The sequence below is a fragment of the Cebidichthys violaceus genome, unplaced genomic scaffold (genome assembly GCF_023349555.1).
Source record: "Cebidichthys violaceus isolate CVI_PGR_0920_01 unplaced genomic scaffold, fCebVio1.0.p SCAF_5, whole genome shotgun sequence".
NCBI lineage: Eukaryota > Metazoa > Chordata > Actinopteri > Perciformes > Stichaeidae > Cebidichthys > Cebidichthys violaceus.
The window spans coordinates 11,651,407-11,674,278 of NW_027176705.1; the positions used below are offsets into that span (position 1 = coordinate 11,651,407).

General features: G+C 41.3%; 2 protein-coding genes across 12 annotated transcripts in view; one reads left to right on the forward strand and one right to left on the reverse strand.

Annotated features, from left to right (window-relative positions):
• plekha7b (pleckstrin homology domain containing, family A member 7b) overlaps window positions 1-8,872 on the reverse strand; it is a 65,715-nt gene extending 56,843 nt beyond the window's left edge. For all 11 annotated transcript variants that reach the window (XM_068730450.1, XM_068730452.1, XM_068730451.1 and 8 more), the window contains exons 1-3: window positions 8,771-8,872; window positions 8,593-8,669; window positions 8,402-8,459 (exon numbers count right to left, since the gene is read on the reverse strand). In XM_068730450.1, the coding sequence (XP_068586551.1) occupies window positions 8,402-8,459; window positions 8,593-8,669; window positions 8,771-8,853 (218 nt within the window). In that variant the 5' untranslated portion in view covers window positions 8,854-8,872. The remainder of the gene's footprint in view (window positions 1-8,401; window positions 8,460-8,592; window positions 8,670-8,770) is intronic.
• A 5,356-nt stretch (window positions 8,873-14,228) lies between these two features.
• nucb2a (nucleobindin 2a) lies at window positions 14,229-22,678 on the forward strand. The gene is made up of 13 exons (XM_068730170.1): window positions 14,229-14,338; window positions 14,727-14,867; window positions 17,534-17,641; window positions 17,897-18,029; window positions 18,183-18,286; window positions 18,819-19,004; window positions 19,285-19,375; window positions 19,478-19,536; window positions 19,615-19,707; window positions 19,855-19,944; window positions 20,049-20,219; window positions 20,421-20,481; window positions 20,568-22,678. Exons 1-13 carry the CDS (start codon window positions 14,315-14,317, stop codon window positions 20,792-20,794), a joined length of 1,488 nt encoding a protein of 495 aa, XP_068586271.1. The 5' UTR covers window positions 14,229-14,314; the 3' UTR covers window positions 20,795-22,678.
• The last annotated feature ends 194 nt before the right edge of the window (window positions 22,679-22,872 follow it).

The following is a 22,872-nucleotide window of genomic DNA, read 5'->3' on the forward strand; positions in this document are numbered from 1 at the left end:
TTTCACACACATCTGGCGAGATGAGAACAGTGTGGGACCTGCTTCTCTCTGCAGTGGCTCAAGTCACACTCAGGCTCTGACAGAATGCGGCAGAAAGATCTGTCATCTGAATTCAATCAGAGGGAGGGGATACAAACTCTTTCTTTACTCCAGACGGGCAGCTGAATTTACTCAGGTGCAGAGCTTCCTTCTTTAACAATATGAAAAGGGTGATACAAAAAAAAGAGAAAAAGTTGAGTTTTTCCTGTGTAATTAGATTTTTGTTGCATGCCGTTTCCATTTACCTCTGCTGCACATTATCACAGCATGTTACAGATAGATTGTTGCAGCGTTTGTGTGTGAACACATTTCTTTTACACAAAGCAAAAGACAAAAGTTAAACCAGCATTACCTTGTCTCAATCTCCCTCTCCTCCTCCAAACTGGAGGGCTCCAGATCAGCAACCACCTCTGTTTCATGATCAGCCGAGTCAGTCCCCTGGCATAGGGGCAGGCAACTGCAGCAGCAGGTCCCCATCCCGCCTCGGGCATCTCCCCTGCCCTGTTTCTGCTCCGACTCCTGCTCCAGCTCTGACTGGTCAACCAGCCCAAGCCGTCTGGACAGTAAATGTCTCTTTCTAGATAATGTATCATCCCACAGAGGACACCTCAGGCCCGCAGCTCTTAATGTATTCATTCATTGCAGGTTCGTCGGTTAAATATTGCAAATCCAAACAAGGCCCGGTGGAAAGCTTTCTTTGTGTTCCGCAGCACAAACAGGCCACTGTACCAGACTCTGAATCTAACCTTTGTTTTCATCGTCTTCATTCTGTCCGCTGCTTCATCCCCGAACTCTATTTGTATGCACCGACAAATCTATACAGTATGTATTGTTTAACGGTCACAAGTCTCGTAATAAGTCACCAAATGGCATGATTTTGACAACACAGCTCTGTTTATAAAACGACGGGGCCTCGCTGCTCAGGTCGCCTCACAAGCATGGAGAGAAGATAGATGAGCAAGCATAATAGCTGGACACGATTTAAACAGGATACAAGGATCTACTGATAATGACAAATGGTCAACATAAATCACCATACAAGAGTGAGAGGACTCGCTACCTCACCAACATCCCATTTGCAATTTCTTGGCCATGATTGCAATTTTTTTTACTTTCAGCATCGCTGCATCTGCAGTGTTGGCTCGTACGCTGTTGTCATCTTCACGGGATAAATGTTTCGTGCTTCATTGCGAGGTTGTGTGTCTATGTACGTTTGTTATCTGGAAATGAGCTGTTTATGTTCCACGTAGTTTGTAGGGTGTGTGAAAGAGAGAGAGAGAGAGAGAGAGAGAGAGAGAGAGAGAGAGAGAGAGAGAGAGAGAGAGAAATATCATTCCCTCTACTCACTCTAACAATCACTTTCTTCTGTAAAAGAAACAATAATAATGATGACAATATTTTGGCCACTATTTTTTGGCAAAAATTGGAAAGAAGAGAAGTACATCAGGTTGCTATTCTATTGACCTTGAAATACATTTAGCCTGTTCATTCAGTATGCCATTCCCTGCAAGGCACACATGGTGCAATGGTGGGAAGAGAAGCACAACAAACTGGGAGTTAAATCAAAATGAGGCAGCGCGACCTAAGAAGCTGCTACTTCGTCAAAAACTAGAACTTTGATGCTGCAATAAGAGCAACCAAGGGCCATATATGTTTACAGCTGATCGGTCATCTGATCATTTTCTAATTTTATCACAAAGTACAGTTAAATGCATGATGATGATGATGATACTTCATTCATTGAATAATGCAAATCAAAAGGAACCCTTTGACTACACTCTCCAACCAGCAGTCACTTAAAAGCATAAAGGGAGGAAGTCTAACTTGACAAAGCATTTCCTGCATCACGGTGCGATTGGAGTGCTTTTCAGTGCCCTTCTCAAAGATAAGGCTAATATGATCTATCAGGATTTTGCCTGTCAAGAATGACACCAACATTTCAGAGTGTCTATTTCCAGCTGAAGGTCACTGTCTCAACAAACAGCTTGAGGGAAGGAAGAGAAAGGGAGAGACTGAACTGAGCAAGCTCACACTCAAGAGTCTGCAGAAGTGAAGTATATCTGAGACAGTGTTAGTCTATAATGTATAGCTATATATTTGTCTCAACTTTATATACGTCTTAGTTCATTGGGCTGAAGTGCCTAAGTAAGTACTTTAAGTAAGTAAATACACAAAGAATAAAATCATAATGCAGCTTGGTTGTTAATTTGAATGTTAACATGCGTGTGTTGATCCTGTGCTTATCGGGAATCTCTGGTGTAAACAGAAACCTGTCAGACCAAAAAAAGCTCTTTGAAGAATACAAAGAGGCGTAATGCAGATTTTACAGCCAAAGAGCAGATCAGATTCAGTAAAGCCGGGATGTGCCCAGAAAGAAAAATACACAGCTGTAGCTCCTTTGACGACTTGGTGTCAGCAACTAAGCTAAGCTACCCTGGAAACGGTGCATAAACTACACTGAGAGTCTGAAGACACCGCTTCAACGAATGTGGTTCCTACAGCACTCGGGATCGCTGTAGAGTCAGTTCAAAAAGCACAGCTGGCACAGCTGGCACAGCTTTGGACTTGGAGTTGTAGGGCAAATGCTACACAGTCTTCAAGGAGGGCCAACGCATGAGCAAGTATGAGGGCCGACCTGCACACCTGCACTAAATAAATATGCAATTCATATTTGCTCATTGGAGCACACATACAGTAGGAAAGCTGTTGGTGTTATGTGATCTTATTACCTGAAACATCTGTGAGAATAAGACATCCCCAGTTTCATCCACACCTTATTGTCTGTAACATACGTACAAGCACCGTATTTACATGGGCACACTCAGATAGCACAATACATTTATAGATACCGATTTCTCTGTTAGTATACACAGAGGAGCGTTCTACCTAAGTAAGCTATCAGTGAAGAGGAACAGCTGCCTCATTGTTCCTGTCACCCTCACCTCAGCCCTGCTGGAACAAAAGCATCTGCACCGATCCCTCTAGCGTTGTCTGATTGGTATCCTGGGATGTGTTTTTTAAGCTTTCTTCAATACTTCCCATGGTGCCCGACAAAGATTTCAAAACAATGTCCTTTTACATGCACGGTCCTTTGTGTATTTAGCAAATCGGTCTCATCTACAACAACTAATGGAAGTCTGGCTAATGTCAGCGATGAAAGATAAAGTTTGAAGAGTCTTAATCTGAGAATTGACCGTTTCTAAAAGGGGTCACTAGTGAGATCCAGCTAGTTCTTTGCCTCTCTGAGAAAGAAACAAAACTAACTGGATTGTCTTCCTGCCTGGGCTCAAAAGAGGATCAGTCGGGAAAACACTTTAAAGCTCATATCCTAAATCCACTGTGGTCAGTTGTCTCACCCTGCAAAAAGAAACACATCAGAAGATTTACCTCACTTTAAAAGTTTAAAAAGTCGTGTCCAGTGTCAAAGTTTTGATAGTTTTAGAAAGAGACACAATATTCCCAAATCGAGTTAAATACATTTTTTATATTCCAGGAATTCTGGCATGCATTTATTTTTCTTGACAGAGCAACAATGGTTACCCTAAAATTACACACAAATATCCTCCATGTTAAAATAATCTGCAATCTGCAAAGATCATTTGAAGGACCATGGGCGTAATTTTTCTTCCATGAACTCAGCGATGAGGTATGAATTCGCCGTGTTCGCAGAAAAAGAAAGCCTCATTAAAGGGCCTAAAGATAAGGGCATGTAGGGATACTAGCCTTCTTTTTTTATCCCCTATTAAAATGCCCTGCTTCAAAACTCCCAAACCATCCCATGGCTAATTAACTCATACTATCCTGAAATAGCTAGTTAAAAAATGCAAGCGCAACATAAAAACATAACAAGCAGCAGGAGAATGGGAAGATAAACACTATGAAATATTGATGGGGTTACCACACCTGACGAGTAAGTGAAGTTGAGACAGAAGCTTTTTTTTTTTTGGTGTGAGTTTTACATCACACACTTCTTCCTGGACTTCCCGTTCACAGCATTGTAAGTCCACTCAACAATGTGGACTGTGTCCTCAACAGGACACCATTGTCCCTCAGTGGGGTCATTTTTCCCTCAGGGAGCTATAGAATTGCACATCTCTTATACTCAGTGAGTGCCAGTGATGTGGTGGAGAGTAAATCTAACTGAACTTTCCCCAGCTTCAACCATATGAGAGATGTATTAAAGTTCATGGCAGCTGAAGCCTTCTACTATCAAAACATGAAAAGGAAGCTTTACTTAGCTGTAATGTACTTAATTATACAATAAGCATGTCAACTTCCTTACAGAAGTTGATTCCATCACACATAAGTACCTCAACACACAGACCTGATTCATCAGTGCCATATTATCTTCAGAGAACGGCATGATGTTGGAAGACGATTTCCAAATTGGGTCACTTCCTTGGAGATTTGCCAGAAGTATGACAGAGAGCCAGAGACGCTCTACTTCAATCCGTTTCAGATGGCGACAGACCTCGTCCATTAGTTTTGAGCATCTTCTGCTCCAATCTTAAAAATGTTATCTATTTATATGTTAATGTTGGTGTATTAAAAGTAATGTAAGCTAAACAATATTTGATCATAAATCCGTCTTAGTTGGAGTTGAGACCCTTACACTTAACAACAAACATAACATCAGCAACCATTAATCAGAGAGTTCAGGTCTGCAGGCTGGTCGACAGCGAGGTGTAAATAAATGTGAGTTTTGCCCCAGCGGCAGTGTCTGAACAATCCCTCCTTTGTACTCCGTCTTAGCTAAAGTCCACCATCAACACACGACCAGATCTATGACCGTACCATGTGGACTTCAGTCCTGCTTGAGTGTTTTGCCGTTTGCCTCAGCTAGAGAAGAGAAGTGGGATGGAGAGCAGTGGTTTATATTAAAAGATCCTGCTTGCTTTGTGCTAAAAATCAAGTCAAGAGAGTTTCTTATAAAGACCAGAAAATTAAACGAGTCTGAGATGAAATTTCATCAGACATAAAGAACCATGATTTGCACCCTGGAGCAAAAAAACAAACTCACCTAAACTGAATGCTAATGGGGGATGTCCCTGTAGGATGAATGAGAATTTTAAAATGCTGAGTGTTGAAGCCAGTTAAAACTCTTGTGATGATTTTAATGGTCTGAAATAGGGCCACAGTCCAAGTTGTCCAATCTCTTTCCATTTTTTTTTATGTGATGTCAGGAATAATCCCATTGAGCTCGAGCCATCTTCATCAAAGCCAAAGCTGTTAACATATTCCGAGAGAGAAAAATTGTTTTAAGAACAAAGTAGTAACAAATTAACTAGGCCTGTGTATCCACTCTTATAGCATAGACAGCTGAATGCTGCTAGGTTAGCCAGGTTAAGACAAGATTAACACAAGCATCAATACCTGTAATTACCCTGTAGACACACCGGACAAATGCAGAATCCTGTTATCATCCAGGTCTGCAATAAAGTAAATAAAGCACCAGAGATGAACTCCTTTACAATGAGAAAATGACAGTACTCCACCAGAAAACAATAACAGAAATCCGCATTGAGTTGTAATGGAAAAGTTGCGCTCATAACAAACTCTGCACCCATCAGCTGTTTCTTTAAAGTCAATATACTTATGAACATTAAACATCGATATGGTACTTCATAGCCAAACTGTTTCAAAAATTAAAATCAATATGTTATAATTTACTGTCAAATATTTACAAACTCTAATTTGTATTCATTTTGACAAGGTTATGTATTTATACACATTATAGTATTATTTTTGATAGTAGAATTATATATATATATATATATATATATATATATATATACACACACATAATATACATATAAAAAAACAAATGTGTACTGTTCATTCTCATGTATTCATCAGCTTTTGTTAAGATTCATCTAGTGCATGCGGCTCTTCAGCCCCTCTGTTGCGGCTCCCTGAGTCTACATCCACACTAATAAAAAAACAAACCAACGATCTCCGTCCACGCGGCGTTTCAGCATCGTTTTCGAGACGATCTCCGTCCAGACTACAATGCCTGAAAATGAATATCACGTGACTATTCACGTACACTGGGCACGCGGGTGGGGCCGGTGTAAACAGGAAATAGATTGGTTACTTAAAGCCGCTAACCGACGGCCGCTCCGTAGGTCTGATAACGCCGCTGGACGTCGGTAAATTATCAATGGATAAATCCAAAAACAGAAAAGTCACGGAGGAAAATAGAGAGTTTAATTCTGCGTGGACATATTAATTTGCTTTAACTGCAAACAATGCCGGCTTACCTGTATGCTTGATATGTGCAAAAAATGTAATGTAGAAAGACACTTCCAGAACAAACACACCGCATTTGTTGAAAAGTATCACGCTGGAGATGAGCGAAAAAACTCTCTTCATAAGAGTTTGATATTGTTATAACAGGTAAAATAGCAATAAAATGTCAATAAATGTCTATTTTGTCTATTTTCATAAATACAACTAACTATAATTTTTGTATATATAATATAACTATATTTAAAACTTTATAAGCTGTGATATCAAATAGCTTTTGCGGCTCCAGACGAAATTTATTTGGTGGAAAATAGGGCAAAATGGCTCTTTGGATAGTAAAGGTTGCCGACCCCTGATAGTGAATGAGCTGATAATTGTGAATCAAGATATCTCTGTAAAGCAATTTTTCATAATAGCAAAATATCATAAATGAAAATAATAGTAGTAGTTTTACCTACTCTGGCAAACACACAATGATTGTACTTTCTTTCATGCACCAAGCGAACAGAGAACGATATTAACTGTGCTCAAGATACGCTGAGTACAAGAGAGCAGTCTTGGTGTGTTGCTGTCCACTGTTTGACTCCCAAAACAAAAAAAACAGGATCCTTCCACCAAGCCAACTGGGAAACAATTAGTCAACTGATTTAACAGAATATAACGTTTAGGCTATCATACATCACACGACTTCACTGGTCTATTGTTCTCGCTTATTACAGACGAAAAGCGAGCAAACGAGAGAAAAACACAAGCAGCCTTTATTCTACACACAATAGCCTATAAGTGTCAGCAACAACAAATATGTTAGTTGGAAGTGGCTATTGAAAGCATCGACATCCATTTGTTTGGCTCAACTATTATAGTATCTCTTTTATTTCACAGTTTTTATACTCACTGTAGCAGGCATTGCCAAAATGACAAAAAGTACACATAATGTTATGTCAGTGCTGCAAACTGGTACCTGCTGAGCAACGGCCTGTTATTAGTAACTATCACCCTGAGAAAGACTGCCGCTATGGGGACATAAAACCTTCCCATACTGCCCCTCTGTCTGGAACAAATGAGGCAAACTAAAAGGGCCATGACAGGACGACGGCTAGTAGAACTACAAAACCTTAAACAAGCTGCGGTGGGAGGAGTCATTGTGATTCACAATGATCCCGCTCTGAAGAAGAATTTGTCTCCACTTTGTTTTACAGTAGGCTTCTGTCTGTGGTTGTTAGCCTGACTTATCTGATCGGTTTCAGCATGATTTGCTGGTTTTGTGTCCTAGTTTCTCCCACTGTAACCATCTGATCTACACAACATTTACGGTGTAAAACACTGCAGATGGAAATTAAATACAAATGTAATTTTGACATAACAGATGTGCCGGTGTGGTAGCGATGGTGTGGTAGCCTTTCGATGATTTTTTCAAACCTGAATCCGGCAATTTTGAATTTGTGAAGGACATGTGAAAATCTGACACACACACACACACACACACACACACACACACACACACACACAAAAAACTTCACACGGCCTGTGACTTTGTAAATCCTGTCCTCTCTGCTTCAATAATGCAATCATGCCATACATCTCTGTCACCACATGGTCACACCCCTCTCCTGCAACCCTTACAGTATCTCTATCCCACACACACACACACACACACACACACACACACACACTGGCTGTACACCTATCTAATGGAGAGAGTAGAGGTCCTGCGTGGAGGATGTGAGGAGAATTTTAATAACCTTCTTCCTGTCCAGGCACTACCACTTTCCATTAACAATGCAGGCAGAGATAATTGCTCTCACCTCTCCGATGGGACCCCCGTGTGTTAATCCATATGCCGATGTGTTTCTGTGTCATTTGTCATGTGGCCCGCGTGCTGCATGCATGTGTTTTTAGACACAAAATACTGCGTTAACAGCACCGCCTTTTAAGTTCAACTCAATCATGTTACCAAAACGTGCCAGAGCTGCACAGTGACAGGAAGGAAAGGAGTGGAACAGAAAGGCATTTCTCTCACACACACACACACACACACACACACAGCTCTTTGAAAGGAAACAAGCAGCTTATGGTGATCAAATGCTGCACGGTCAAACAACGAAACAAGGCTCACTTGATGAAGTAGCTGGCTCCTTCGTCCGTGAAGCCCTCTTCCCATCCTCTTGGCAGATCTATAACACGAACAAAAAAACACACACTGAACGACCCGCCACAGACAGAAAACACATTGCAGCAAAAAAAAAAAAAAAAAGGGGGGAAAAAATGTCCTTGGTATCCAACAAATCAGATAGTTTTGTCGCGTACCTGACCGTATCATGTGCCCCGAGTTAACAGGTTCGCCCGTGCGTGGATGTAGCCAAGTAGTGCTATGAGTTTTATCACTGCAAGAAAGAGACACCTGTTACTGAGCGATAATAGGACAACTAAACGTTTTAATAATGCCTCGTAAAGTACAAAGCGATAAATAGTTCAACCCGCTCACTTAATAAAGAAGACCCGGCCGTCTCTACAAACTCCATACGACCAGTGGTCAGGTAGGGTGTCCCGTCCGAGAGGTGCCGCCATGATCTCTCCTCTCCGGCTCGGCTTGTCCCCCCTCTCCCTCTCCCTCTCTCCCTCTCTCCCTCTCCGCAGACTTTTCCAGAGAGCCAAGATAAAACCACCGCTAGGGCTGCATAGTTATTTTTAAAGGGGAAGAATACCAAACCCGTCCACAGACCACCTTTCACGACTCTGTTTTTTAACCAGTTCCCACAAGTAGCAGCCTGGTAACGCTAGATAGTTAAAACAAAGCTCTCCAAATAAGAAGGGAAGCCCACTGCGGAGGAGGGCAGGGTGTAGCCCCCAGGGTGTGCTACAAGTGCACTGGGTTACAGCTGGAACTTATGACTGGGACGTTTCAGGACAATGCTGTTTGGCACACAGGACTGTCTATAGGCTAAGTCCTCTACGAGACATTAAAGGATTACAAGAATACCTCAAAATACATGTTTTACCCGTATTTCCCTCATCTCCACATACTGTAGTAGTTTAGAGAGATAATAATAAGCAAGGAACCCAGCATCCTTACAGACATATGTTATCACAGGCTTATTAAGAGGCAAGTGGCAGCCACGTCTGAGGAGACTAGGCAATAAAAAGTAGGCTTTAGCTGGTTAGATTTAATAAAAGTCAGTAGGCTAAACGTAGACACTCCAACAGAATGTGTATATATACCATATATATACACATAAACTCTATATGTGCATGGTTACTGTAGTACTGCATGAAGACAAGAAAGAGATGGACACTGTGTGTGTGTGTGTGTGTGTGTGTGTGTGTGTGTGTGTGTGTGTGTGTGTGTGTGTGTGTGTGTGTTTTTCTGTTTGTTTGTGTACACAGACATGGCGGAGAATTCCCGCATGACTGAATGAATGTATGTCCACGCATGGAAGCTTTAGATAAAGTTTCACACCACCTTCACTGCAGTCACGCTTTGAGGACAGAGAGCCTTCCTGACCATGACACATTACAATAATGCTGACGCTGCATCAAACAGACCTGCCCAACTCACCAATGCTGCCCATAAATTTCACTTGGGCTGCGTGAGGGCAGGCAATGTTCAAAGTCATGTTGGCACAGGAGTTATTTTGCTGAGCATCAACATCCAAACAGCAAGGTTTCACTTCATCGCGCTCTCTTATATAACTGTGTTATCATTAATATGATGCAACATCACGTGCTTAAACTGGGGAAAAGGAAAATGTATCCCAATAAACTTGTCAAAAAAATCATAGAAAGACGTGCAAAAGTGCCTTCCCCTTGTGTTGCTTGTGTGGTGTAGATGACAGTAATCTTCATGTGCCCTTTGTGAAAGGAAATAATACTGTATGGGGTGCACATCAGAGAGCAGAGCATCTGTCAACATTATAAATATTTGATCCATGATTCCCTTTTGGGGATGCTTTGTTGAAACATTCTCCAGTGGTTTAAGGCACTGTTCTTCAAAGACAGCGAGAGATAAAACGTTTCCTCTCAACAAAAAAAAAAATCAAAAAATTATCGTGCAGCTGCTGTGTAGAAACCAATTCACTGTAAACCTTCTAGTTTTTTCCTGCCTGAGAGAGAAGTCAAAGAACGAAATGATTTTCCCTCCTATAATATGGTTCTAACCTTACAAATGTGGTCTCTGTTCGTAGGGCACATAATAACAAATTAATTATCAAATAAATTAGATCTGCAGTATGTGGCCAATTAAATGGAAACGTGTAGAAGCATAACAAATGCACATACTTCCATCCGAGCCACCAGTCGGCACTGAATGGCTTGATGATATGAATCATATACTTTGGCCTTTACAATCACTGGATCGAATCCCAATTGTAAACGGGGACACGTATTAGACAGCACCCTCCAGTAGTTTTCCCTTTAATTTCACACTCATGTGTACTGTGTTCTGTTCTCACTAGGTTTTAACCTTAAAAGGGAAACATCTAAATGTGTTAGTCATAAAAATTCTGTACTACATTGGTCGCAAAATGAGAACAGCACCACCCAATTGAAACAGATCTGAAGAAGAAACCATGATGCATTTTTGCCAATAAGTGTTCTGAATTGGAAGGTCAATCAGTGAGAGATCTGCAACAAGCATTAATACTGGCTGCATTAATTAATAATACAACTGTATTATTGATTAATGCTGTTCTGATGTAACTTTTTGTGTATTCTTCAACCAGTCTGCTAAATGAAGCAATGGATCATCATCCATACTGCAGTGTAATCATCCGCTATCCCCACTCAATTGCTGGTATTTGACCTTGCTATGATTTATCATCATCCCCACTACACACTCACACAAACACACACACGTATACATACTAATTCATACATAAATGCACACATAGTTGATGCGCAGTCCAGTGCAGCTCTGCAGCAGGGTCTCTGCTGCTGCTGCTGATTCCCGTTTCTCGGCTACCAGAGGCTCACAATGCAGCAAGGTGACTCAATGTTATTGTCTTCTCCTCAGAGAGCCTCCTCCCGCTGAATCACAGCTTACTAAAGGTGCTGAGCAGAAAATGTAATAAAGATTCTCTTGTTCTTTTCTGACTTTCAGCTCTCCAGCTCAGAGTAGTGAGAGTCCTAATCTATCTGGCAGATGCCCACATAGGAAATCAATAACATCTCTTTTTGACACATGCATTTTTTTCAAATGATCCCTTAATCTCAGCAGGATAGGGGATATAAATGAGTGTGTGCAGGTGACTCAAAGTGCCTGAATTATTAACTGCACATCGTGTAGGGTCATATTTAGACAGAGGTCTCCTCTTCATTATGCGGCACATTTAATCATTGTACAGTTGTGGATTAAAAAGAAGTGCTGATCTATACCATCTGCTCTAGCTTTCTTTCACTTTCTATGTTAGTTATGATCCCATGACAATGATTAATTGCCGTCCAGCTCATTGAGCTATTACACTGACATCTACAGGGCAGGGATATAGGTTGTATTTACTCATAAGCCAAGCAATTCAGATACAAATTACATTTATTGTCCTGTGGTACATCACAAGACTCATAAATAGTCTTTTGGGGGATTAATTCTAGCAGATAAAGTTCCAGTACAAAGCACCTGGGCAACAAATGTATGCCTTCTATCCACGCGGGTCCAAGAGGCTGTTGAAAGAAGAGGGAAAGGTTATTATAAAATCTAATTTGAACACACTTTAAATCTTTTTTGAATATGTTATTTTTAGTGCTTATAATAAAACTAAATAAATAGAACAGCTACTGCCGTTGCAAAGCTACCAAGGACCATAGCTTCTAGTTAATTTTAATCATGCACTCGTTAATTCCTGTAGCTCCCAGCACATTGACCAGTTAAGCTATCATGGTCTTCCAATTCTACATGGCTATAAACATACTGGACTAATGGAACTCAGACAATATAGAACAATAGCACCCTCTGTAGGAGGGACGGGGATTATACTTCTGTGTGTAATATGGTATTTAACGTAGAGTATATGATTCTGCACATAACATCAATGTTAAAGTGATCAAATCCAATCAATGCCATTATAAATGATAAATAGCTGCACTGACATAGCGCCTTTATTATCCAAGCGCTTTACAGTTTAGCTGATTAACACAGTGATGGCAGCAAGCCACGGTGGTCTGACCGCAGCGGCAATTTGGCCAAGGATACGTCGACATGTGGACAGGAGGAGCTCGGGATGAGCCAGCTCAGTGAAAAGTAGACAGTTCTCCCAACCTCCTGACACACAGCACACTTCCATTTCAAGTGATCATTTACATCGTGGCTGCACCGTTACAAGCAGTGACGTTAAACAACTTTCCGTCTCTGTTGTGTCATAAATGTTGATTGCAGTAAAAGTTATGTCTACAAATGTCAAAATGATTTGATAAATGACTCTTGAAGAGAAAATTAATTCAACTTCATTCAAACTGGACAGAAACAAAATAAAACTGACCAAACTAGTCTTGGCTAGTCTTCCCACTGCTCCAACAATCAGCAACTCCGGTTTGGTCTAAATAAATCCTTAATTTACCGAGTAAAAATTTGAAAATATGCCGGCTCTACTGTTTCCCCTTGCTGTATCAAAATCCCCTTGCTAGTCTCAATGTTTTTCCCGCTGCAGCTGCAACCTTGAGCGGCCTCTCTCCAGCTGAATACTGAATATCGGAGTCAGCCAAACGACTGTAAAACACTGAACAAATCCTTGCCCATAAAATACTTTGCACATATATTTTGGGATGCCATTTTCATTGATGGAAACTTAACTAACTTGAAGAAGAAGGACGTTGTAGAATGGCATTGCATCCAATTTCACTCAGGAAGGGGACCAGGTTTTAAAGCAAATTGCAGGTGGTGGCCAAACCGTGGAATTACAACTTCCAGATGTGTCACATGATGCCCGCACATAAATACTTTTTCTCCCATAATCTTACATTGGGAAATAGACATCTTATATACAGTCTATGGTTAATCAGTGGATATGTTTTTCAAGTAATTAAACTTCCTGGTACAAACGCTTGAATAGCCCTTATTTAAAACACTATGTCCTAAAAGTTATTTCCATTTTGTTTTCTGCATCTTTGTACTTCTACTTAACTACATTTATCTGACAGCTACAAGCTACTCTGAAGATTCATATTTTACATTCATGCATGAAATTTGATTATATACTTATAAAATACAGTGCCTGGTTATTGATTAAATAAATAACATCTAGCTACAATTAGCTCCACCTTTACTAGCTGCAACATCTAAATACGGCAAACACATCAACGCATCAGTACCAATCTTCTATTATTATGTACAATAATACTAATAGCCAATAAAAGAGCACACTTTTACTTTTAATAAGTCAAGATTTTTTTCTGGTATTACTTATGTGCTTCTTCTGAAGTAACATTTTGAAAGTAAGGCTTATACTTACATTATAATAGAGTATTTATACACTGATTATTATTATTTTAACTTCAGTAAATTATTTGAACAACCTTTCCCACCACCTGTGCAGTACAATAATAGTGGACGTATTGTATGCTCTACCTACTTTAGTTAAGTCAATTTATTAGCAATTATTTTTTTCACAAATAAAAAACAAGATAGATGTAGCTACATATTAGTCTTCACTGTACTTAGGTTAAAAATCGGTAAATAAATCACTATTCATTAGAAAAATGTGATGAAAAATAGAAAAAACTGCCACAATGCCTCATCCAGCATCACTGCTTCATCTTCCTTGAGTCATGTGTGTTTCGTTCCTGACTTCATTCTCTCAAATTGCCGTGATCGATCAGAAACCCAAAGTACCCGCCCACCTGCTCTCTCGTCATACGTCAATGCTCGCCACGTAAGATTCATTGCAACCTAACTTGCTAGTCTGTTTGACGGAAAGCTTGAACTGACCACTGCAGTTAATGCTACCACGCAACCAACCTAACGTGCTGACTAGTGAGCGAGCTAGCTAGCTGCCGACAGAACTCCCAGCTGAGAGGAAGCAACGGGAGGAAAGCAGAGCAGATGAGGTCCAGGATTCATAACAAAGTGAGTATAGAGGTGACGCATATCTTATGGCGGTATTTAGTGAAGCTTTTAACATTACGTATAGTGACATGAACAGCAGCTGCGTTGTTCAGACTGAAAACATACATGAGTAGCTTAGATGCTTGAATATCATTAGCCAAATCTGTCAGTGGCAGTGCTAAAGCTAACACCAATAGCTTCCGCTGAGTATTAGTAGCAACCCAGAAATGTGCAACATAAGCAGGCTACAGGAGCTTTTTTTAAAGGGTAGATGAGGACGCTGGCTACACAACGACCCGTGTATATCCAGGGACACACTGACTGTTTGTCCTCACATACAGTATAGTTTAAATAATAGTGTGATGTATATAGCTGATCTGCTTCTCACCTTAATTGTTGTCATTTCCAGATGTGTTGGAGCCGGGCCCTTCACACCGGCTGGCTCCTGCTGCTGGTCCAGCTGCTTTGCTTGGAGGCAGTACCCATCAGTATGGATAAGACAAAAGTCCACGAGCCAGAGAAAAAAGCAGAAGAGCCCCCAGCTAGTGTGGTAAGAAGACACAAGATGTGTACACCACACACCATAATCCCTGTTATTATGTGTTACAACCATAGTTGGTAGCACTACAATATAATTGTACATATTTAGCAATGTATACTTTATATTGAGATTTTTTTTCTTTTTTTCTGTTTCATATTATTATGAAGATTCAAGAATGTATGTAGGCTTTAATAACTTGGAATAGGCCTTATATCATTTTATATAGAAGTAATTACAGCATGAGCTGTGATGCCATGCTGTTATGTCGCCGTTATCAACTGCTTCATTGACAATAAACACGAGAGAGCTTGATAACTGCACCCAGACCCATTTAAATGAGAGATGGCCTTATGTCTCGTTGTGCTGCAATTAAATTACCTCAATCAGGCACTCTACTCAAAACGCCTGTTCGCACAAATCCATTTCCTCATGTCACAGCCAGCCAGGTCGTTCCCTAGAATGACGTGCAGTCCTCTAATTGGTAATGCACGACGCACGCCCATAGCAACCTCACCCTGAACCAAACCACAGTTAAGCTCCAATTTATGCGCTGGAACCGGTAACACATGTAAACCCATCCCTTGCATCAGAATGCAATCCCCTGTATCAGTACCCTGTGAGAAAGGCAACACAGAACTCACAATGAACAAATCCAAGGCCCCCGTATCTCTCAGTATTCTCACCGGTACCCTGACAGCGCTCCCCGCCAGGGACACATGGCCGTCAGACACAAACGCTGAAAGATCTGACTGCAATCCACTCCAGGTTCCACCTGCTCACCGGGAGAACTGACAGGGAGAAATAACAGGAGTGATTTTTCGAACAGTAGCAGCCAGTGCGACAGGTTTGCTCACTTCTGACCCTACTGTTGGCACTGGACTTGACAGGGCATTCAGCCTTCTAATGACCCCTGCCCTTACAATAATGACATAGGTCACTCGCCTCAACCGGCTGCTTACTCCATGCAGCCCATTTCGGTTTAACACGGCCAGGACCGGCTCCCTCCTCCCATCGTTTTCCGGCTGATCGAAAATTACCGCCACTTCCTCTGTACAGACCATCATCCCAAGGCCTGGACTCACGGTCACCACGGTGCGTCAACAGATACTCGTCTGACAGAGTGGCTGCTTCTGCCGCTGTCTTCACCTTACATTCACTTATATACGTAGCAATGTGACTGGGCACAGAATCTTTAAACTGCTCCAGAACTATCAGATCACACAAAGCATCATAAGAATGAACCCCCAGTGAAGTACACCAACGACTGAAGTGGGTTGTTAACTCCCTGGCAAACTCCATGCGTGTGTCTTCCAGACCTCTCCCAAGTCCTAAACCTCTGGCGATGTGCCTCAGGCACCAACTCATAGGCTCTTAGGACGGCAGCCTTGACAGACACATACATCTTACTTTCAGCCACACTGAGCGAGGTGAGAACGCATTGTAAGAGTAACGTGCGGTCAACATCTGACCAACCTCTACTCTCAGCTACATAATCAAAAAGCGAAAAAAAAAGTATCCGGGTCTTGTTCACAAACTGGAGGAACCAACCTCAAACTCACAGCAACATCAAAAGCACGTGATGGCCCAGCAGAACCGGCAGCGACCTGCCTCACGCCACCAACATCACTCAAGCTCAACCGGCGCTCCTCCAGTTCAAGTCTTTTAATTTCGACTTGCAACAAGAGTAACTCTTTGCGCTGCTCAAACGTTAACTCTGGAACGTTACTCACCCGAGCTTCACTAGAAACCGATGCACCAGCCAGCAATCAAACAGGCTATACACAGCCAAGCTTCACCGTAATCCCGTCCCTCCTACTGCCTAACCAGAGACTAACTAATCTCCCCCCTAGTCTTCAGGGTGCTACTCGTGGTGGGTATTTATGCACTAAAAACCTGCAGGCCCGGTAAAACAACCATAAACTGGCCGCCAACCTGCAGCCTCGGACGAGCCCCCGAGACAACTGCTCTAACCACTTTCACCCCACACTATCAGAACCCCCCCAACGATCTCCAAAGGGAGTCTGCTCTTCAGCCTAACAGGGACAGAATAACAGTAACTTACTCAGTGTGTAAAAAGGACGCCCCAGACTCTGACCAAAATCACCAGCATAACAGCTCGGCGACACAAACACAAAACCAAATTAGCCTACTTACCAGACTCAAATATCTCCCCATCAAGCAGATTGCGCATCAGATCAACACATGGCGCCCAGCCTACCATGTTACAACTGCTACTGATTTTACCACAATGCAGACACCGGGTCAACTAGAAGTGGACGAGCCCCCATATGTCACAGCCTGGCTCATAGACTGAAACAAAAACGGGGAGACAACGAGCTAGCGGCCAAAAAGAAACAATTTATTTGCCTCGCCAAGCACAGGTAGCACAATGTTTCCCAGCAGATTACGCCACGACAGCACCAACGGCCGTGAGCCCGTCAACAGCGATCTTCCCTCCAACCCCCTCACTGCTAGCTGAACAGGGTATTTGTAAGGCCCCCAGCCACACGTGCTGCTCATCCGGCTGACGAGCCTCCAATCACCACCTGCAACACAGGAAACACAACGCGGGCATGATAGGGAAACATCCAACCGGTCTCTGTGAGCACTGTCAGGCACCAGAAACTGTGCAATGTAGTACATTTCAGTGACATTTGATTTGTTCCATTTTATAGGACACAGGACTGCACTACGACCGCTACCTCAGGGAAGTCATCGATTTTCTAGAGAAAGATCAGCATTTCAGAGAAAAGCTCCACAATACAGACATGGAAGACATCAAGGTATCCTACTTTTCTCTTGTATATTTTTATCAGCATGGCAGGACGTTTCCACCAGCCCTCTGTGAACTATTAGTTAATCATTACTCTGACTCTGGCTTTTACTTGCCCAGGAATGTGATTTTTGGTCCAATGCACCATTCATTTCAAGTTTAGAGTAATTGTAGTGAAATGTTGGATTTATATATTTATTACATGTATTGCTATAACTTTGTGTGTGAAATAACACTAGTTAAAACTCATTCATGTATAATGTAGCAAGGTAAGCTGGCCAAAGAGCTGGACTTTGTCAGCCACCATGTCAGAACCAAACTGGATGAGTTGAAGAGGCAGGAGGTAAGCCGACTCCGAACTCTGATTAAGGCCAAGCAAGACCTTGAAGGAGGGAATGGTATGTTGTGCAACAAAATTCATATTTTCTTTTCTTTTCTATTTAAAGCTACAATTTTAAATAGTACATTAGAGGTAAATAAATGATAAGGATAATCCAACGATATGTATCTGTATATGTTTTGATTAATGTCATTGATTACTCCCTGAACAGATATAGCGGTTGACCACCAGGCTCTGCTGAAGCAGTTTGAGTACTTGAACCACATGAACCCGCACACATTTGAAGTGGATGACCTGGATCGGCTCATTAAATCGGTAAATGTCATCACTACTTCATGCCACAAAAAAAAATGTTCACACAATTTCACTTCTTTTAACTGCCATTGACCTTTTTAAGGGACGTAATTGGGCAGATGAAAAGTACACACTTTAAAGAAAGGTTGTGTCTTGGCCCAGTAGAGTGCTGCAGTAGAGACGTTGAAGCAGGACCGCACACAGCCACTTTCTTTATAAGCCACCAGTACCGGCAAAAAGAATGACCCTGTGGATTGTAGACAGCTTAACATTTTCAACTTCCAGGAAAGAAAGGCGGGCAGTAGGAGGGGCAGAGAACAGCAGTGGCATTAGGGGAAGCTGATCTACCATCTGCAACTGCTTTTCATTATTAGTACAGGTTTTTAGTAACATGCAGTTTAATAAATACGCTGTTCAGTTTCCAGATGGGCTAACAGCGTAAATAAATGGAAATGCCACATAAATATTAAGTAGGACTTTTCACTGTATTAACTGATTCATTTGAATCAAGGCAGATTTCCAACCGTTGTAATTTTCCCCTCTACGTATTAAGGCCACTAAAGATCTGGAAAACTATGACAAAGAGAGACACGAGGAGTTCAAGAAGTATGAAATGACGAAAGAGCACGACAGACGGGAACACCTGAAAACACTGGACGAAGACGAAAGACAAAAAGAGGAGGAGCACTATGAGGAGATGAAGAAGAAGCACGCTGACCACCCTAAAGTCAACCACCCAGTAAGTCTGATTCAGGTGCAGCCGCTAACAGGTGACAGCCTGACACACACAGACACGGTGTGTTTTGTTTCAGCCAATGAAGAGTAACTTTGTCACTTTTCGTTTTGCAATTTTAAGTCCATATTTTAAGAGTTCGGTTTCTGCAAACTGTACATGGTGGGTTTGGGATTTCTATGGAGTGTATGTCCAGCGTTGATTCGTGAGCCATCTACCAGAATGTTGAAATGCGTTGATATTTATCCAGTTGTATTTAAAATGTGATTTTGCCTCCATGTTGCAGGGTAGCCAGACTCAACTGAAGGAGGTGTGGGAGGAAGCGGATGGCTTGGACCCTGAAGATTTTGACCCTAAGACCTTTTTCAACCTGCATGGTAAGACCTTAACTGGACTGGAAGGAGGATTTCCATTCGTTCAGAGCTGCATAATCTGTATTGTATTAAATGGTATTTGTTCTTTCTTTCTTAATAATGAAGATACCAATGGAGATGGCTATTTTGATGAACAGGAACTGGAGGCATTGTTCACCAAAGAGGTAAAGCCATGGCATCAAAGAATGTGAAATGTTTCAGTGAATGGTCTTTGCACTGACTGTTGGTCTCTGTGGTTTTAGCTCGAAAAAATCTATGACCCGACCAATGAAGAGGATGATATGGTGGAGATGGAGGAAGAGAGGCTACGTATGAGAGAGCATGTTATGAATGAGGTACAGTTACAGTTTCACGAAACAGTCTTTTGCATACGTGTTTAAATAGAGCCTCTCATCCGTTATCTATTGCGTTAACTCTGTCAATAAATTACAGCAGTGATTCATTTCTTTGCATAAAGCTCTTTGCTGCCGTCTTCCTCATAGGTGGATTCTAACAAAGACAGACTGGTCTCTTTAGAGGAGTTTCTGGTCGCTACAAAGAAAAAGGAATTCTTGGAACCAGACAGCTGGGAGGTGAGACACAATACATTCATCATATCAGCAGTAATGTAATCTTAAAACCATTTTGTTGAAAGAAGCAGGACTGAAATAAATTGTGTCGACTCTGTGCTCCTCAGACCCTGGAGCAGAACCAGGCTTACACAGACGAGGAGATGAGAGAGTTTGAGGAGCATCTTGTGCAGCAGGAAGAGGACCTCAACCAGAAAGCTGTAGACCTCCAGAATCAGAGAGACGAGCTGGAGAGACAGCAGGAGCAGCTTAATGCACAGAAAATAGAGCTGCAACAGGTGAGGAGTGGTACACTCATTTATAATATAGTTCTGTAGAGGTTTCACCTGAACAAGACAAAACATATGTAGGTGGATTCTCAGTGTGACAACATTTACTGACTTATTTCCCTTTAGCTATGTTAAATATTACAAAAACTATGGAATTACCCTGATTTAACACAGTACTGTGGAGATAACCTCATATGAAACTCGTTACAGGCAGTTGAGCATATGGAAAGGCTGAAAACACAGAACGTAGAACCTCCTCCAGAGGTTCACGGTGAGTTTCCATCACACCATTTAGTTTGTTTGATTGTTTAATTTGGCTGGTTGACCTCTGAAAATGTAAAACTCTTTTTTTTACAGTTGAAGGAAATGCTATCCCAGTGATGCACGCAGTTGACAACCAGTTGCATCCTGAACAAGAGACCCAACCGCAGGGGCATGACCCTGCACCCATAATTCAACAACATACACCTCAGGAACACCATGAACAACATCAAGACCTGGCCCAGCAAGGGCTCCCCCAGACACACCAGGATCTGCCACCGGGCCACCAAGAAGCTGCACACGGCCAGCAGAACCTGCCGTAACTGTGCTGTCAGAACTTGAACCTCCACAACCAGACTTTTGCAGCACCTCCACGCCAGCGTGCAGAGGAGGAGTTCCTCCTGAGCATTAGGCCTCATAAACCAGCATGACTTTAGGGGTTTGGAGGAATAAGAGCAGCACAAAAAGGAATCCCTGCTGAATGATCCCAGTGTTTGATAATACCAGTAATCCTTTGGATTACATAACGGAATTACAATAGTAAAATGACCCACCAAGGATGTGCATCTTAAAATGTGCAGTTACATTTTCAAGGAGTGTTTGATTACATTAGAAATTATCAAAAATGTTTGGTAATACCATTATACAAAAATATAATTTTGGTGAGCTTTCTTTACTTTCTGTTCAAAGTACAGAAACTCTAACAAGGATAACAATGCTGCTGGCTCTACACGTTAGATGTGTACAGTGCAGCTGTTGAAGGGGATAAGGTGTAAAAACAAAAAAAGTCATTTAAATTTGATCATTTTGAGTTTGACTATCAAGAAACTCCAAAACATCTTAAAAAAGAGAGTTTACATGTGTGACTTATGGTGAAACGTGTCACTGGGCTGTATCAGAGATTTTAGAAAATGAGACATTTTAAAGATTTTCTATGATGGCATTTAAGAGCCTAAAAGAGCAAACGAGGCACTATAGCAGTTTTAACCAGTATGCAGCATCTTGATGTCTTAACCAGAACCATTTAATTCAAGACCTTTTGATTATGTAAACATAATCTACAAGGGTCTGGTCAGCTCTCTGTAGAAATGTATTTTATTTCCATTATCTCAACCTGCCACTTTCAATCAGAAACACCCTCATGGAGCCAGACTGCTCAGAGTCCTGACATTGTCAAGACTTGCCAACACTTCTGCTACTCTCTTCATGTTGATTCTGGTTGCTTTCACAACTTTAGAGTTTTCTCAACTGTAGAAAACGCGTCCTCTGCCTAAAAAGACATCTGGTACAGGTCTACAGACACTTTTGGCCACACTGCAGCTGCTCTCCGCTGACTTTGATGTCAAAATAAATAAAGGTGCTAGGTTCTTTAAATAAAGTGTGGAACATCTCTCCATTCAACAAATGTTTCGTCATTACAGCCCAAACTCCTGCAGATGCTTACACAGGAGTTTTAGGTTACTTACAGTATGTTGGAGCTCTGAAATAATACATTCGCTTTGCTACGTTTAATAGTATTATTGGCATTTCAAATCGAGTCTATTATTCGTACACAACATGTGTATGTTTATACATGAGTTGACAGTGATTTTTAAACACTTTTGTTGATTGCAGGCTTTTAATCCTAGTATTTTTTGAGCTGGATTTGGTAAATTAGTTAATTTAATTTTAAGATTTTTATTTGTCTGATTGTCTGTTAGTTAAAAAGTGATGATATTAAAACCTCTTGAATTTGCATTCAGTTCACATTGTATTTGGCACCATATGTGCATTACTTGGTCCTAATTTGAAGAAAAATGCAGCATGGCATATTTCCCCCACAAATGACCAGTTTGGTGTAATTGCTGTGCTATCCAGGTGGCTTTTTCCATGTAATGTTGTGGTTTCTTCTAGCTGGCAGACTGTGGCCATAGCAATCTGCTGTTTACCTATTGGCCACTGTTTACTGAACGAGGCTTAATTTGCATCCAGCGAGATAACAGCTCTGCCATATTGTAGTTTTACTTTCTACAAAATCCAGATGTGGAATACAACTTTTTCTATTATGCGGTGTTGTGTGTCCCAAGTGTTCCTTAGAGACGATACTTCTTCATAATTTGCACCAAATACAGATTGTGTTTTCTGATTGCTTGCTGCTGGATAAGAGTGATTTTGGCAATACTGTACACCACCTCAGTTCAAGATAATAAAACATGTATGACCGTTCAGTTTGTGTAACAGATTTGATTATTAAGGAATGACCTATCACTCTTACAGAACAATGTAAAACAGTTAAGTATGGATGATCCATACAGACAATATATCAAAATATAAAGCAACACCTTATTTGTTGAAGTAGAAATAATTAATAGTATGATTTAACTCCAAGTGGTGTTTGTTCTTTATTCCTAGTGTATCATCT

Excerpts from the sequence above, each read along its gene's own strand:
- nucb2a (XM_068730170.1), top strand. The coding sequence starts at position 14,315 with ATGAGGTCCAGGATTCATAACAAA. Across the intron at positions 19,537-19,614 it reads AGGCATTGTTCACCAAAGAG|CTCGAAAAAATCTATGACCC; the intron begins GTAAAGCCATGG and ends CTGTGGTTTTAG. Across the intron at positions 19,708-19,854 it reads GAGAGCATGTTATGAATGAG|GTGGATTCTAACAAAGACAG; the intron begins GTACAGTTACAG and ends TCTTCCTCATAG.